The sequence below is a fragment of the Mercenaria mercenaria genome, chromosome 13, assembly GCF_021730395.1.
Source record: "Mercenaria mercenaria strain notata chromosome 13, MADL_Memer_1, whole genome shotgun sequence".
Lineage (NCBI taxonomy): Eukaryota > Metazoa > Mollusca > Bivalvia > Venerida > Veneridae > Mercenaria > Mercenaria mercenaria.
The window spans coordinates 42,393,331-42,408,005 of NC_069373.1; the positions used below are offsets into that span (position 1 = coordinate 42,393,331).

The 14,675-nt window shown below is 33.0% G+C and overlaps 1 protein-coding gene across 4 annotated transcripts in view; it reads right to left on the reverse strand.

Moving 5' to 3' along the window:
- The window catches only part of LOC123528595 (fatty acid synthase-like), a 49,101-nt gene extending 35,063 nt beyond the window's left edge, over nucleotides 1-14,038 (reverse strand). Inside the window, exons 1-5 of one of the 4 annotated variants that reach the window (XM_053521628.1) lie at nucleotides 13,893-14,038; nucleotides 4,818-4,878; nucleotides 3,414-3,667; nucleotides 2,425-2,577; nucleotides 1,963-2,136 (exon numbers count right to left, since the gene is read on the reverse strand). In XM_053521628.1, coding sequence (XP_053377603.1) covers nucleotides 1,963-2,136; nucleotides 2,425-2,577; nucleotides 3,414-3,660 — 574 coding nt within the window. In that variant the 5' untranslated portion in view covers nucleotides 3,661-3,667; nucleotides 4,818-4,878; nucleotides 13,893-14,038. Of the gene's footprint in view, nucleotides 1-1,962; nucleotides 2,137-2,424; nucleotides 2,578-3,413; nucleotides 3,668-4,817; nucleotides 4,879-13,745; nucleotides 13,854-13,892 lie in introns of those variants that run through there. The other 3 variants (XM_045308417.2, XM_053521629.1, XM_053521630.1) reach the window with 3 other exon arrangements.
- Nucleotides 14,039-14,675: the final 637 nt, after the last annotated feature.

Below are 14,675 nucleotides of genomic sequence, written 5' to 3' on the forward strand. Positions count from 1 at the left end.
GTTAATTTTCATGGTAAATATTGAATAGTTTTTCTTATTTTTATATATGATATGGTTCGAATAACATCATATCTAAATTTCAGATTAAATAGTGGCTCTGAATTTATTTTATTAGACTTACACCATTTTCTGATATCATACAATATGCATGTATCTCACAATTTTCCGTCATTGAGAGAAGTTATTCCCGCAATAATTATCAATAGCTTGATAGGTAGGACTATCTGCAGGAGCGGCTACATGGAAATTAAAAAACATTAAAACAACATGCTCAAAATGATCAATTCAAGATTTTTTGGTCTTGCATGTTATATATAAGCAACAAACAAGAATTTTTCAATTGCTTTTCATAATTTAAAATTTGGATACTATCTCTATAATATGAGACCATTTTCATTAAGATATCTGAAATGCGCGCAGTTTAGTTTAGTTTAGTTTATTTACAAATAAGCATGAGTCCCACTTTATGTGGGCAGCATCAGCATATACATTTCTATAATACATACATTCAGTAATATATCACATGACCACCAACTGAAGTATGATACTGAAATATCTCACAAATACCACATAGTTATAACGACGTATCGTGTTTTACGCTGTTGTCATATAACATACCTATTCGAAAATGAAAATTGAAGACATATTTGTCACACCCCATATAGCTCCCTTCGGATATAGTTCCCGGGGTGCTGTATTCGACACACGTTTTCGTATATAGCTCCTTGGAAGAGAGGAGCTGTATACGACAAACCCGAATATGACTCCTTATACATGGAAAAATTAAAATACTACAACAGTACTGTTCAAGTAATAAAAAACATGAATATTTGGCAGAGTGTCATTTTTATGACCGAGGCAAGTGCCTCGGTCGCCCCAATAGTCGCTACGGCCATGCTATATAGCATAGTTTTCGCACAACCTATGCGCCCGTTAGTTTATATTCCAGCTTACACTGTCGCTGTCAGTTAGTTCATGTTCTTGCGAAAGAAGTTTTATGTTATGCATACCTAAATAAAACGTGGCGTTTATCTGACTGAATGTTGATATATTTTCTAAATTGATTCATTTTGACATTAGAACAGAATGAAGTCTTGCAATCATGCGGTTTTGTTCTTAACACGCCTTTGAACATATCATTTCTAAACAGTTACGATTATAGATCTACGTACGGCATTTCAAAACATCGTTGTAAGATTTCTCTCAAAAATATATGGTCACTTAAAAGTTAAGAACTTATATCAGATACACTTATTGATTGTTCGTAAGTATGGAATCTTCCCGTTTATACTTTTTTTATATAAATGGGTGACAATTTAGATTTCGATTAACTTATAAGTATAACTTTATGACAACATTTGATCTTTTAGATCTGACATGTGATACGCACTATTTATCCAAGTGCTGAATTTCAAAGATGTAATATTATTTTAAGAAGATTGACAAAATATATTATGTACTAAGTACATTAATTTTGTATTACATTTCTGTATTGTATTTGTATATGCAAAAACTGTGTTGCTTCTTTCAAATTTTCGTTTCACGTCAGCATGCTAAAAAGTTATACATGAACATATATACATTACTCAACTGAAGATGTAAGAACCAAGCAAACATGACCATATGCATTTAAATTAGCGTTTTAGAGTGACAATAATCGCAAATACGTTGGCTATTTCAAAACTCTTATTTTTCTGTAGATCTGTATTAACTATATTAATTAAAATGTACGCGAATCTTTTTAACGTCATTTATTTTTTTCCGAAATCGGTATCTTAAAAGTAACAAAAACATGTTTGAAATGCAGAAAAACGCACGAAATGGCACCCTCGAAAAGAAAATCAAGGGGAGCACGCCCCCGGCCCCCCTACCAAATGCCTCCCTATTTTTTTACCTCTGGCTACGGGCCTGCATGTAATATCTTTAGTATTCTAAGTTACTATAAAAATCTAAGTAGCATACCTTTAAAATCAAAGAAATATGAAAGTCTATTAGCAAACATTGACCGTGTACATCCTGTCATGGCATATCCAACCGTATTCTCTATCTCCATAGACCAGGCGTCATGACTCTCAGATGCACTCGCACCTATAAACACCCCTGTCCTTGAGCCCTTGATATCCTCTGGATTTACACCTGACAAGAATAAAATGAAATGTTAGTGCATCCAATTCTCTAGTTCACATAACCATCTTTCCCCCTTCAATAGTTTTAGTGGCCAACGTTGAACAGGATGGTTGTTTATCAACAAGAATATACAAGAAAAAACAGCTTGTCTTGAGCAATGCGATATAAAACAATATCATGGTCTCTTCAATTCCATTTTTGACTACAGATTGAATAATTATCTGAATTTAACATAACATTCATTCATATCTGAAACTCATTTAATATTCAAGTTTACTTATATATACATGTATCTACCTGCATCAACAATAGCTTCGTATGTAAGCTCCAATAATATCCGTAACTGTGGATCCATACTGTTAGCTTGCTTTGGATGTACGCCAAAAAATGATGCATCAAATTTTGACAAATCTTTCAATTTTCCGCTCCTCTTTGGCAGGCCGTATAAACCTTAAATCCATATATGTATATAAATACAGTCAAACCTTTCTCGAGAGACAATGATTAAACAAGTAACGTACGTATTTAGACTGAAAAATTATTCATATGGAACTATGATAGATATGACCCAAGATAAGGAAAGACAAATGAGCTAACAATGGTCTTAACAATGGGTCAAAAACCCCTTTATGACCTGAGTATTAATTACATGTAAGGAATTCAAAACTTACTTTTAACACAACATTATAAATAAGGTTTTACATACAGGCATCTTTACAGACAGAGTGAAATTTATATCAGTAACCAACCTCCAATTAGAAGATATTTTCATTAACGTTTATACTTTTTATAGTAATGTACCCTTACATAGCAATGTAGTAAGTTATTTTACCACCTGCTTACCTGAGGCAAATTGACACTTATGTAACATAATGTAAACAACTTAAGAAATGTCAAAATGGTGACGTTTTGACCAAGCTTGGTACAATTGCAATAAGTCTTTCAATGGAATTTTGTTTTCTATTTAAGGCGCTGGTGGTCCCTTGAAACTGAATGGTTTGAGAAAGGTCCACGCAAGAAGGGTTCTGACCAAGTTTTTTGAACATCCACCAAGCCGTTTAGGAGTTGTACATTATAGCTCTGAGAAAAGACCATGCAGTGATATACCTGACCAAGTTTGGCGAACATCCCGAATATCAAGAAAACAGCTAAACCTCAGAGATTTAAAGAATGCAGACGTAAGACTGAAACTATAATGCTACCATACACACCACAGGAAGTATTTACAATGCAGTATCTTCATATATTCTTCATAAATTTTTACTCTAGAAAGGTAAAGACCATACCAGCTTTCCATCTAGAGTCATCCTCTGTCACCATATCAACTCCTCCCATGAGATTTGCTTTGAACTCGTCCATGTTGTCAGACAGTGGTAGTCTACACGACACGCCACTTATCACAACTTCCTCTGAAGCAGCCTGTACAGGTGTAATATTCAACCTCTGTCCTGCTGCCTTTTCATTCCAACCGTTCCCCACGTCTTGCATTCCCTCTTCGAACGCGTGAGTTTCATTAAAACTACTTTCCTGCATCTTCCAGCTAACAAATATATATACTAACCATATATACTTGTTGGTCGTTACTTGGTTCTGAACATGTCAATTAGAGGATAGAAAGCTGACAAATAATACAATAGCATAATCGGTTTGAACGTTCATAGTCAACCTCTCTCCCGCCCCCTACACCGGCTTAAGCGGACCTTTTCTTAATAAAATGCTATAATTGAAAGGACTTCATTACATAGCGGACCAAGAAAAAATTGAAACATTCAGTCCAAGTACGAGGACCTTTTTAAGATCACCACAATGAAATTTAAAGACTGCTGTTCTGATAGTTATGCAAAATATAGTTATGCAAAATATAACAAGATCCTTTAGAAGCATTAAACAAACGGAGCCATGCAAAATAGTAGCGGGCATGTTTTGAGTTAACATGTGAATAAGAGGTTTATGAAAAGTACAGCACACATCATGTCTCATAGCAATGACTTAAGCGGAAATATTATAGTAAATAAATGCTAGAAAGGGTGTTTTAAGTATTTTATGTAACCATAACTCTTGAGATTGTTCTTAAGTGGAACCAAGCCATTATGTTACTTGTTTAGATATTTTCTATAGCTTCAGAGACCGGAAGAGAAAATGTTGACGGACGGACTGGCAGACGGACAAACGGACGGCTATCCACACTTTACCTACTTTGGATTATTTATACATGCTTTCATATCAAACGAATGACCACCTACTTACATAAGACTTCAGTTATCACGGAATGAATTCAATAGTCTAAGAGTTATTTTGTGGTTGGCTAAACCTACAACAGGAGGTACTAATGCAAGGTTTGGTGGACAGATAACGCCATACTACGAGGGCTGTTAACAAAATACGTAGACTAATGTCATAATTTCAAAACTACCCAACAAATACATTCTAAGTTTGTATAATTTTGAAAAATGATGAATTTGCTACAAATGCTTAAAATTTTAACTTGTTACCATGCATTAATTTTGTTTTGTGGTCATTTGTGTATGTAAAGGGTACGCATAGCGACCACGGTCAGCGACTAATGATTTTTTTCGTTATCAGTATAATTCTTTTTTAATCTATGAAAATATACTGAACACTTTTTCTCATTAATAAATAGCATATTTTTTTTGAAAAATAAGAATATCTATTTTCAATAAGATACCAACCGCTGTATAAGTGAATTATATGTTCATCTAAAGCATGTAGACTTTCTGTCATTCATTTCCTCTGAAATCATAAAATAATCTACTAATAATCTGTTTATAGGTGTATTACGCCTTATCTCTTTATTGAAATTATTGATTATTGAATTATTGATGCCTAGGCTTTTTTTTTTATATATAAGATATGTCAACTAAAACTATCGTTTTCTATAGAAAAAAAAAGATAAAATGTTTGTCACGGGCCGCACGTTTTATTACCTAGTCAATTCGTTTAATATATTCAACTCGAAAAGACATGTAAAATCATCTTTGTATTTCACAAACGCAAAAACGTAAAATTAAAGTGTTAAGACTGTCAATATTTTTCTTTCAGATCATTCACTTAAATTCCTATAGTTTTTTATGCGCATCTTTCTGCGCAGCCGACACTTTCTATGGAAAACTGAAGAGAAGTCAACATTTGTTGAAATATGTGACAGACATTCTTAAATATGACGAATCTTGAATAAATAACATTTGTGATAAGTTTTATCAGTAATAAAATGTTGATACTGGTTTATGTTGTATTGACAAGTATCATGCCTGACAAGTAGCTTGCCATTTTTGTGGTTGTGTTTTCACATCGCATTTTAGTACAAAGATAGTGTTGTTCATATAATGTAAGACAATTGACTTAGTACTGATAAGAAAATCTCACCTTTCAGATTATCTAGTATTCAATTATAGAAAGAATTAAGAATGTTTCAAACTTTTTTTTAACTTCTAGCAGATATACATGTAATCAATTTGGTCAGGTTCGCGCCATTTTCGTCCGAACAGGTGTTCTTTTCAAGCGGTCTTAACATAAAATTTAGCCTGGTGACCCATACATTTTTAGCCATTTTTATGCTCACAATACAATTATGTATACACAAGAAAAACAGGAAAAAATTCTATGAAACAGTTTTTTCAAAATTTAAAAAAATATTCTTCACTATGGGTATTTTTCATTGATAAAACATACCGAAGAATATTCCTCCGGCCACTAATCGATAGCGGTCAGATTTTCTATATAGAAATAAGAAGGGCATGTACACATTTTACATAATAACAAAATTACTAAAAATAAGAAACCTTAGGTGCAAAAATATTACCAAAGTTCAACATTTGATTCATCACAAGGTTTTTTTTTTAATTAAATTTTATCTTAATTTTTGATTCGTTCTTCACATGAAGTTTAATGCCATCATTTCGTCATTTTTTCCCTTCTTTTTTCCATATAAAATGTGCAAAAATCTCATACATGCGTTTCTTCAAAGCATTTTTTGGTATAAAACCATTGATATGAAAGCTTAGGTGCAAAAAATTTCCTACTCTCATTGAATTTATCTTTTGAATGATATTTATTTCATTTTTGTGAAATAAAAATTTGATTCGTTCTCAGACGGTTTATTTCCACTAATTTGGAAGAAAAATTAACTTCAGCTTGAAGTTGTTGTTGTAGCGTCATAAGCAGACGATATTATTATGCCGCGTGAACATGCGGTATTGTGATCAAAAGGTTAAAGTAATGATTTAATCATTTAATGTAATTTACTTCGCGAGTAATTCATTTTGTGTTAATATCACAAATTAACAATATAAGAAATGCAATTAAATATTGCAATTAATATTTCGGTTTTAAATAGAAAGAGATGCGCATTTCTTCTTATGTTGTTATTCTCACCTTATTTCATATACATTTAAATATCAGTGTCAATTATGCCAATTATGTCAATTAAACATTAAAAGAGATAGCTTTTCTATTGGCCATTGGATCACAAATGCAAACTGTCGGCATTTTTCTACTCAGTTACAGTACAAAAAGGTAAAATATAGAATTTTTTGTATATATTTTACTTAATAAATTTTAGTAAATAAATTCAAGGTCCGCCTTGATCAAATTAAAGGTGGAAAATATGTCCGGAGTATTTTTGTGTACAAGAATGTTTTTGCAATGTAAATAATATCTGCATTTAAAACATAATTGAATTTTACTTCAGTAACTTAATGATATATTTTTGTTTTCGTGAAAATTTTACCTGGTTTCATGATCTTTTCAGTTATCATAAATGTCGTCGTGATTAACTTACTTTCATAATTTATTGTACATGTTCAATTCAAGATAATTTTACATGAAACCAATTTCTATACTGTAATCCTATTGAATGATAGTTTATAGAAGTAATAAAATGTTGTATGCATCACGCATAAATCCTTTTTATTGGACCTGTAATAAAACTTGCCAATTACCTCTAAATAAGGAACGTTAAAACAACACAGACGTTTATAACACTGATAAGGCTATAGTTGCGTTTTGAATTACGGGTATTTTCTTTTTGTAATTACAAGGTATAATTATCATGCGATTTTAATCTTTCGCATATTTTTTATTTTGCAAACAGTTTTCATAATTATATTGGTGGAATATGTGTAGTTATATTAAAATGAGTAATGTCTGCTTGAATACGGCAAAATACCTGTACCACCCTAATTGCCACTATCTTTTTTTTTTTTATTTTACAAACATACATTCAATTCATTAAACTTCCTATTTTGCCAATATGTTAAGGATTACTGAATTGATATACGTATGATGTTCAACCATTTCAGAATAAAAAATTCAAAACCTACACCTGTGTAATTATAAATTGTAAACAGCTGTTAAAAAAAAACAAAAAAAAAAAAAACTTACGTATGTATTTTTGTGACATAAGAATGGATGTGGTAGTGGCAGCAGGTATAATACATGTCAATCAGACAATTTTAAAATGTCAATTCTAAAATAATATTCGTCAAGTTTATTTGTTTTTTGTGACTTGACAAGAATGTGTTATGGCCGTAAAAGTTATAAAACCGTATAAAACATAGTTCGATTTTTTATTTGGGGGTGCGGGGGCGGGGGGGGGGGTGGTACTTAGGTCTTTTACATATATTATACTTAAAGACAGCGTTATTTAAAACAAATGTAAAATCAGATCATATTTCTTAAATATATATGTCAGATTTTATTTTTCAACGACAGCGTATTTTATAAATGGGAGACGCCGTAAAAATATCAATGCTAGTGCTATATAAATATAAAAGGAAGTGTCTAGGGGTACGAACCTCCTTTTTCCTAGAGATTAAGGGTCATTTACAATTCAGATTTGGTTGAAAATGAAAAAAAAAAAGACTTCATCGATATTTGCCTTTAACTCCAGTGGCGTAGCTTCTATAAGGCACTGCAGGCCCGGGCCTGCAGATTATCCGAGAAAGTGAAAAAATAAAAATGCCAAATATGCAATAAAAATCGAAGGGTCAGAGGGGTTAGGCTGTAGGAGGTAATGAATCAGTCACTATCAGGCGCGTATCTGGGCATATGCCTATACGCCTGTGCGTACAATTCAAATTCGACACAAACTGTCAGCGAGAACATAACGAACATATAAAGGAACACAGTGGGAACCGTACAGGAACGGCCGGTGGCAACACCTTCGAACGATAAATGTGTATTTTTCTTCTTTCTAAATTACACATTGCTTACAAAGCTGGGCATACCGATACTGCTTCATTTCTGTATATCATACTTATCTTCTTTGCAGTTTGCAGTTCATATGATCAGTGGCATCTGGATTATTGTGATCTATAGCGTAAAAGTGAACAAACCTTATATAGGGAGTACGGACATATCATTTGATATCGAACATATATTGTGAATCGCATAGATATGTCTCACAAGAACTAAAAATTCTGTCTGCCTAAGTGACAAACTTAAGTAGAAACAAGCAAAAAATGAAAGTAAAGCAAGTGTTTTAATGCCATAGAAAACAATTATGTAGGTAAACCCTAAACAGTTTCAGAGGTTTTAGTATAAAATCATCAACTGTAATTTTTACAAGTACGTGTTTATGTCTCAAAAGAACTGTCCAGCTTTTAACAGTGTTTAATGTTGGGAGGCAGACCCCGGATGTCTCCTTCGGACATAACTTTAGGCCATGAACTGATACCTGGATAAAGCCATAAATTGTTCAGAAAGCCAACCTGTAGTATGAACTGATACCTGGATAAAGCCATAAATTGTTCAGAAAGCCAACCTGTAGTATGAACTGATACCTGGATAAAGCCATAAATTGTTCAGAAAGCCAACCTGATGGTTTCCTAACAATGAATAATGAAAAAATAGACACCTCGTGCGAGGTTTCGAACATACAAAGATACAAGCGGATACAAGCTAAAGACTTTCATATTTGAAAATATGAACAGTTACTACATATAGTTGAGGTAAACATAAAGTAACAGGTTTATCTGTATTAACAGTACTATATGCCCTAGGTTTAAAATAAGACGTAATGCATGTATAGCTAAACACAGTATAAATATTTGCTGCTATTACAAAAAGTTTAGCAAATGATTTATATTTAATTGACACTAAATCTCAGCATACCGGTACATGTATATTAACTGGATGTTTGGATGTTTTAGATTTAGACCACCACTTCAGGCGAAACATTTTGCCACAAACCCCTAGTTGCGATACTCAGTCAAAAGCGAGATTCTGTTGTGCATGCAAGTTTCTACGGCAACTACCGAGCGCTCGTTTCTACAAACATACCTACATATTACTTTGCCCATTGAACCTCGGTATACTCAATTTGGGCATGTCGGAATCTGTTTGCACAAAGGATCACCCGCCTGACTGCTATTCAAGTATCAATAAGATGCAATAAAACAGAGCAGTGGGAGAATAAAACTGATAGTCTTCCGTTATCTCGAGTAAGAAAAACGTGACTGCTTACGTGATTAATGGTTGCAATAACATCTATCAATCTATATCCAGATCTGAATACAGAAGTACTTTTAGCAATTTGCGCAGTTTAAATTTGCATTTTGCCAAAATTAGATGTTTAATGACTAAAAAATGTTAAGTTTCCCGTGAGAAAACTTTAAACGTTTGCAATGTGTGCATAGATACATTAATCAAAAACTTGCCAAAATGTTGATGCAGACGCAATGCATTAAATTAAACACCGACGAAGATTTCAAATACGATTACAACAAAAGTAAAAAAAAACAAACTAGTATACCTTTAAAGTGCGAGGTATCAAAAACTTACCAAAATGCGGATGAAGACGCAATGCATTAATTAATGACGAAGATTTCAATTATGATAAAACCAAAAAAAACAAGTATACCTTTAATGTGCTAGGTAACGTTCCATTCATTGGCTATGTAATCTTGACGTTGTGGAGGATATTAAATGAATAATAAATAAATAAATAAATAATCATAGTGACAGCTTTGCACACAGTTCGGATATTCGATGTTTTCACGTGTGTAGCAGTTAGATGCAGTTACCCAAACTGCCATAGTGTTAGGCCCCTTTGGCGTGAGCGGGTCTTGGCATTTGTACAATAAAATATATCATAGAATGACACAGTGTTTCAGTGACACAAATATTTTGAAACATAACCATATATCTACTGTTACTATTGATGTCTAATGTACGAAAACAGGGAGTAAATTGTGTAGAGCAATTCACAGAACTCTGATTCTTCAACGTTCTAAGTCTCAGCCGTGCTAGAGCGATACACAATTTCATGGTCAAGTTAATTAGAACTCTTCATTGTAAATAAAGTATACGAAAAATGGTTGTATTCCTCAAAATATCCTGGGCTGCTCGAGTTGCAGTTTTTGCTTTTAGACAATGTCACGATCCCTGCCATTATGCATGAGCGGTGTGCTAATCTTTGATTTTAAATGATTACCTCCGTAATATGTAGTACAAATGTGACAAACAAAATAGATTAACGCTGGAATATAGCAAGAGAACGCTTCTCTTGCCTAAAACATTCACTAAATCTCAATTTTCTGGGAGACTGAGACCCCCTCCCTCACCTACATCATACTCGCAGCATCGCTGCTTCGTTCGTAACTATGCTGCTCATATCTAGCGTACAGTTCAAAACCATCCAGGTACGCTCCCGTACTGTCCAATATTGAACACGTAATTAGAGCGTATTTATTAGTAATTTCCATGATTAAAAGATAAAACCGATACCAGTAGTTTTAATTATTCTCTCGCTCGTATACCACCGCCCCGCCAATTATCGCCCCACAATTTATTAATGTTGGCAAATAGACAGTACTTGCGCCGAAAAAAGGGGTTGCGAATGTCATTCAAATTTCGCGGACGGGATTCGAACCCGCGACCCGGTAGGAGTCGACGGTACTTACAGGTTTTTTACCAAGAGGGAAGGGCCAAGGCCTGTTATTTGAGGGTGTGGGTGGGGTGGGGAATAGCTAGGTATTTGAGCAAAGAGAATAAAAACTGATGTAAAGTCAATTTTTGTGGAAAACTGCATGATTTAAAAGAAATTTACTGAGGGGAAGGGGCCTATCAGCGGCCCCTATTATGAAGGGGAAAAAACCCTGATTTAATTCTACCCCTACATCTCGGTGCCTCTCAATAATCCGTGAATCTAATGCATATTGAAAACAAAAACTGTTTCAAGTTTATTAAAGTTTGAAAGTATTGTTTTTGATTAAAGAAGTCTAGACCGTGCTGTAAAATCTGTTTCATAGTACAAAATGCATATCTTGAAGTGCGTATACAGCTTATTTTTCAGTTGAATAATTATTGAAATGTGTCTGTTTAATAAATAATGATTTACTACATTTTATCGGTGAATAAATATAATCAGAACTTCGGATGCTTAGTAATTAAATCAGGAGTGCGTAGCACGAGTGATTTAATTATTCGCATCATTTTATCCATCAACAAAATACAGGAACATATTTTTTATCAGTCACACTGTGAGTGATATAGGTTTGCTATTTCTTTTATTAGCATTCAGCAAAAAATAAACAGAATTTGTTTGTTGTGAATGGATATGGAATATCACATCGAGAACTGATACAATAACTCGCGCTACCTGCTCATGAAAATATTTAACTGCATCAACTGTCAATGTGATATATTCCATATCCAGTCAAAACAATCAAATTCTGTTTATTTTGTTTTGCTGAATGCTAATAAAAGAAATAGAAAACCTATATCACTCACAGTGTGACTGATATGGAACTGATAATACTGATGTTGGGTCAGTTATACTTAGTTATGATAACTTAGTCATAAACTGAACTTTGACTGTTTTTGTGTGTGTTTTTATTGAATTAAACTGCCCCGCTTAGCATTGGTATTATTCCGCCAGAATGGCTCAGAATGCACCATATATATATATATAGACACTCTTAGTTTTTTTCCAAATTTTCGTGGGGAGGATACCCCAATACCCCACTACCAAAGTCGCTTCTTCGGCGCATCGGGCCTGCAATTTATAAAATGCCAACTACGCCCCTGAACTCGAATCTAAATGGTTTACAGATAGCAATGTTCACCCGATTTGTTACATTGTTTTTCGAAAACATGTTAAAATATACATTCTTCTTATATAAGAATATGTATGAAAATATGATTTTTATATGAAAATATGATTTTATATGAAAATATGGTTTTTATTGCTGATAGATGTGTTATATTGATATAAAAATTAATTTAATTATTATAAAATAACATGTTAAAAATGCTATGGTTCAGAAAATTACATATTAAACATTCTTTTGATAAAAATGACTTGTTTTATTTCTAATGAAAAATCCCTTTTCCATAGTTTGTAACTCCAGTGACATTTCAATTAAGCTTGTTTAATTATCTTATGAAAAACCCTCTCTTTTATTACACTTGATATTGAAATAAACATCCAGGTGACAATACCCGGAGGCAATAGATATCGACATCGCAATACCGGTCACCTGCAATACAATATAGCTGTTGTCTCCCCTGATATCGATTTTTTGCAATATCGGTCATGAGGTCAATTCTTCCTCATGGTTCACAAAAGTGAATATGAAACAAGATTTTTTTCCGTTTGTACCCATTATTGTAAGGATCTAGTATTACAAATATGACTATGATATCAAATAAGTATATGATAAAATATGTAAAAAGAATAAACCTTATTGTGCTGTCTTGATGTATATTTTGGTTGGTATTTATAAAAAAGCAGAAAATTATGAAAATGTTAAAAAATCGCTGGCAGTTTCAGCAACAGTGGGTGTGTTCAAAACAATTTTTCACAAAAACAAGCCTGGTGACCTATTGTTTTTATTTGTTCATTGTTTTCAGCACAAATTTTCCTATCATATATGTGAATTTGAAAAAATTCTATGAAAGGAAAAAAGCTATAGGAATTCTCTTTAATTTATCTAAATTTTGTACATCTGTATTAAATGATATGGCCACAGTAGAATTGAAATTAATGATACCTTACAACTTTAGATCAATGCGCTCTTAAAAGTAAATAACTTTAAGAAAGGCAGTTTAGAATGTCCGTCTGATAAAAGATGGAAATGCACGAATGCCTATATACAAACAATTTTGTGAACATCGCTGTAGAAAACAAACTTCGGGGACCCACGCTTATATTTTCTTTATAATGTTGATCTAAAGCGGCACAAAATAGGTGCAGTACGTTATAACTTAAGGTGAAAATGCGCCTTAGTTGAAGTTATAGGGTTATAGGGTTCCGCTTCTGTTCAATATGAAATTCAGAATAGTCCTCATTTAACGTGTATTTTATATTTTTGATATTCCTGTAACTTTTTTTCCTGTGCAAGCTATGTTATAAAAAAACAAAACAAAACAAAATGCCTAGAAAAGAAAATACTTCTAACCACCGAATCGTGTAAATCTAGACATTTTAGGAATACAGGGTCCAGACCAATCGGATAAAACATGTGTTCGTTATAAATTCAATAAAGTAACTCTTATCTCTAAAAGACGATCTAAAAATAAATAGCTTGAAAGTCGCTATATGATCTATAATTGTGTCGGAGCGACGGTAAAGTCAACGTGTTATGTGTCTCACTCACCTCTACTCTGTATTCCCGAACTGAATTTTGAACGAGTAACATAATTCAACAAGTGATGAAGAGTCAAATAATAGCTTGAAAGTCGCTATATGATCTATAATTGTGTCGGAGCGACGGTAAAGTCAACGTGTTATGTGTCTCACTCACCTCTACTCTGTATTCCCGAATTGAATTTTGAACGAGTAACATAATTCAACAAGTGATGAAGAGTCAAATATTTTAATAAATATAATCGTAAGCACATATTCTGTATCTTATAAGCCTTTACTTAACTATACAAACTGAACGTGACGCAGTCATGCTCATGCGCACAAGGTATTTTAAAATTTGTTTTGCTTTTGTCATGATTTACTTGTTAGCAAATTTCGACATTAACACGTAAGTTGTTTAGATGAATTGGAGATTAAGAAGAAACATGATACAAATTTATTTTAGATGTATGTATCACAAAGTCATCTCGTTAGCTGTGCAATAGAGGGGTTGGTTTAATTCGTACTTAAGGATTCGATGGATATTTGCCGTTTTGAAATTTGAACATCACCAAAATCACAGAAAGAAGGAGTAGTTTTACATGAAAATTGCACAGCATATAAAATAAGTACAATGATCTAAACAATAATGGTCAATTAACTGATGGATTCTTGAATTCCCAAAAAGGGACCACATTTAGGGGTCAACCTTCTGGACAGTGTAGCGCCTTTAAAATCTCACCATTTTCAAAGAAATGTTGCAAATCTTTGTTTTGATGCATTTGCAACAACGTACAAGTGCTGAAATTTCAAAAAAACTTGGTTAAGCATCGTTTTCAGACATATTGAAAATTGTTTATTTTATTTCTTTACAAATGGAATTCTTTTTCAAAGGGGGACAGCTTTTTGAAAATATTTGATGTTCAGGACAGATCGGGATAATACGTTTAAAAATGTATTG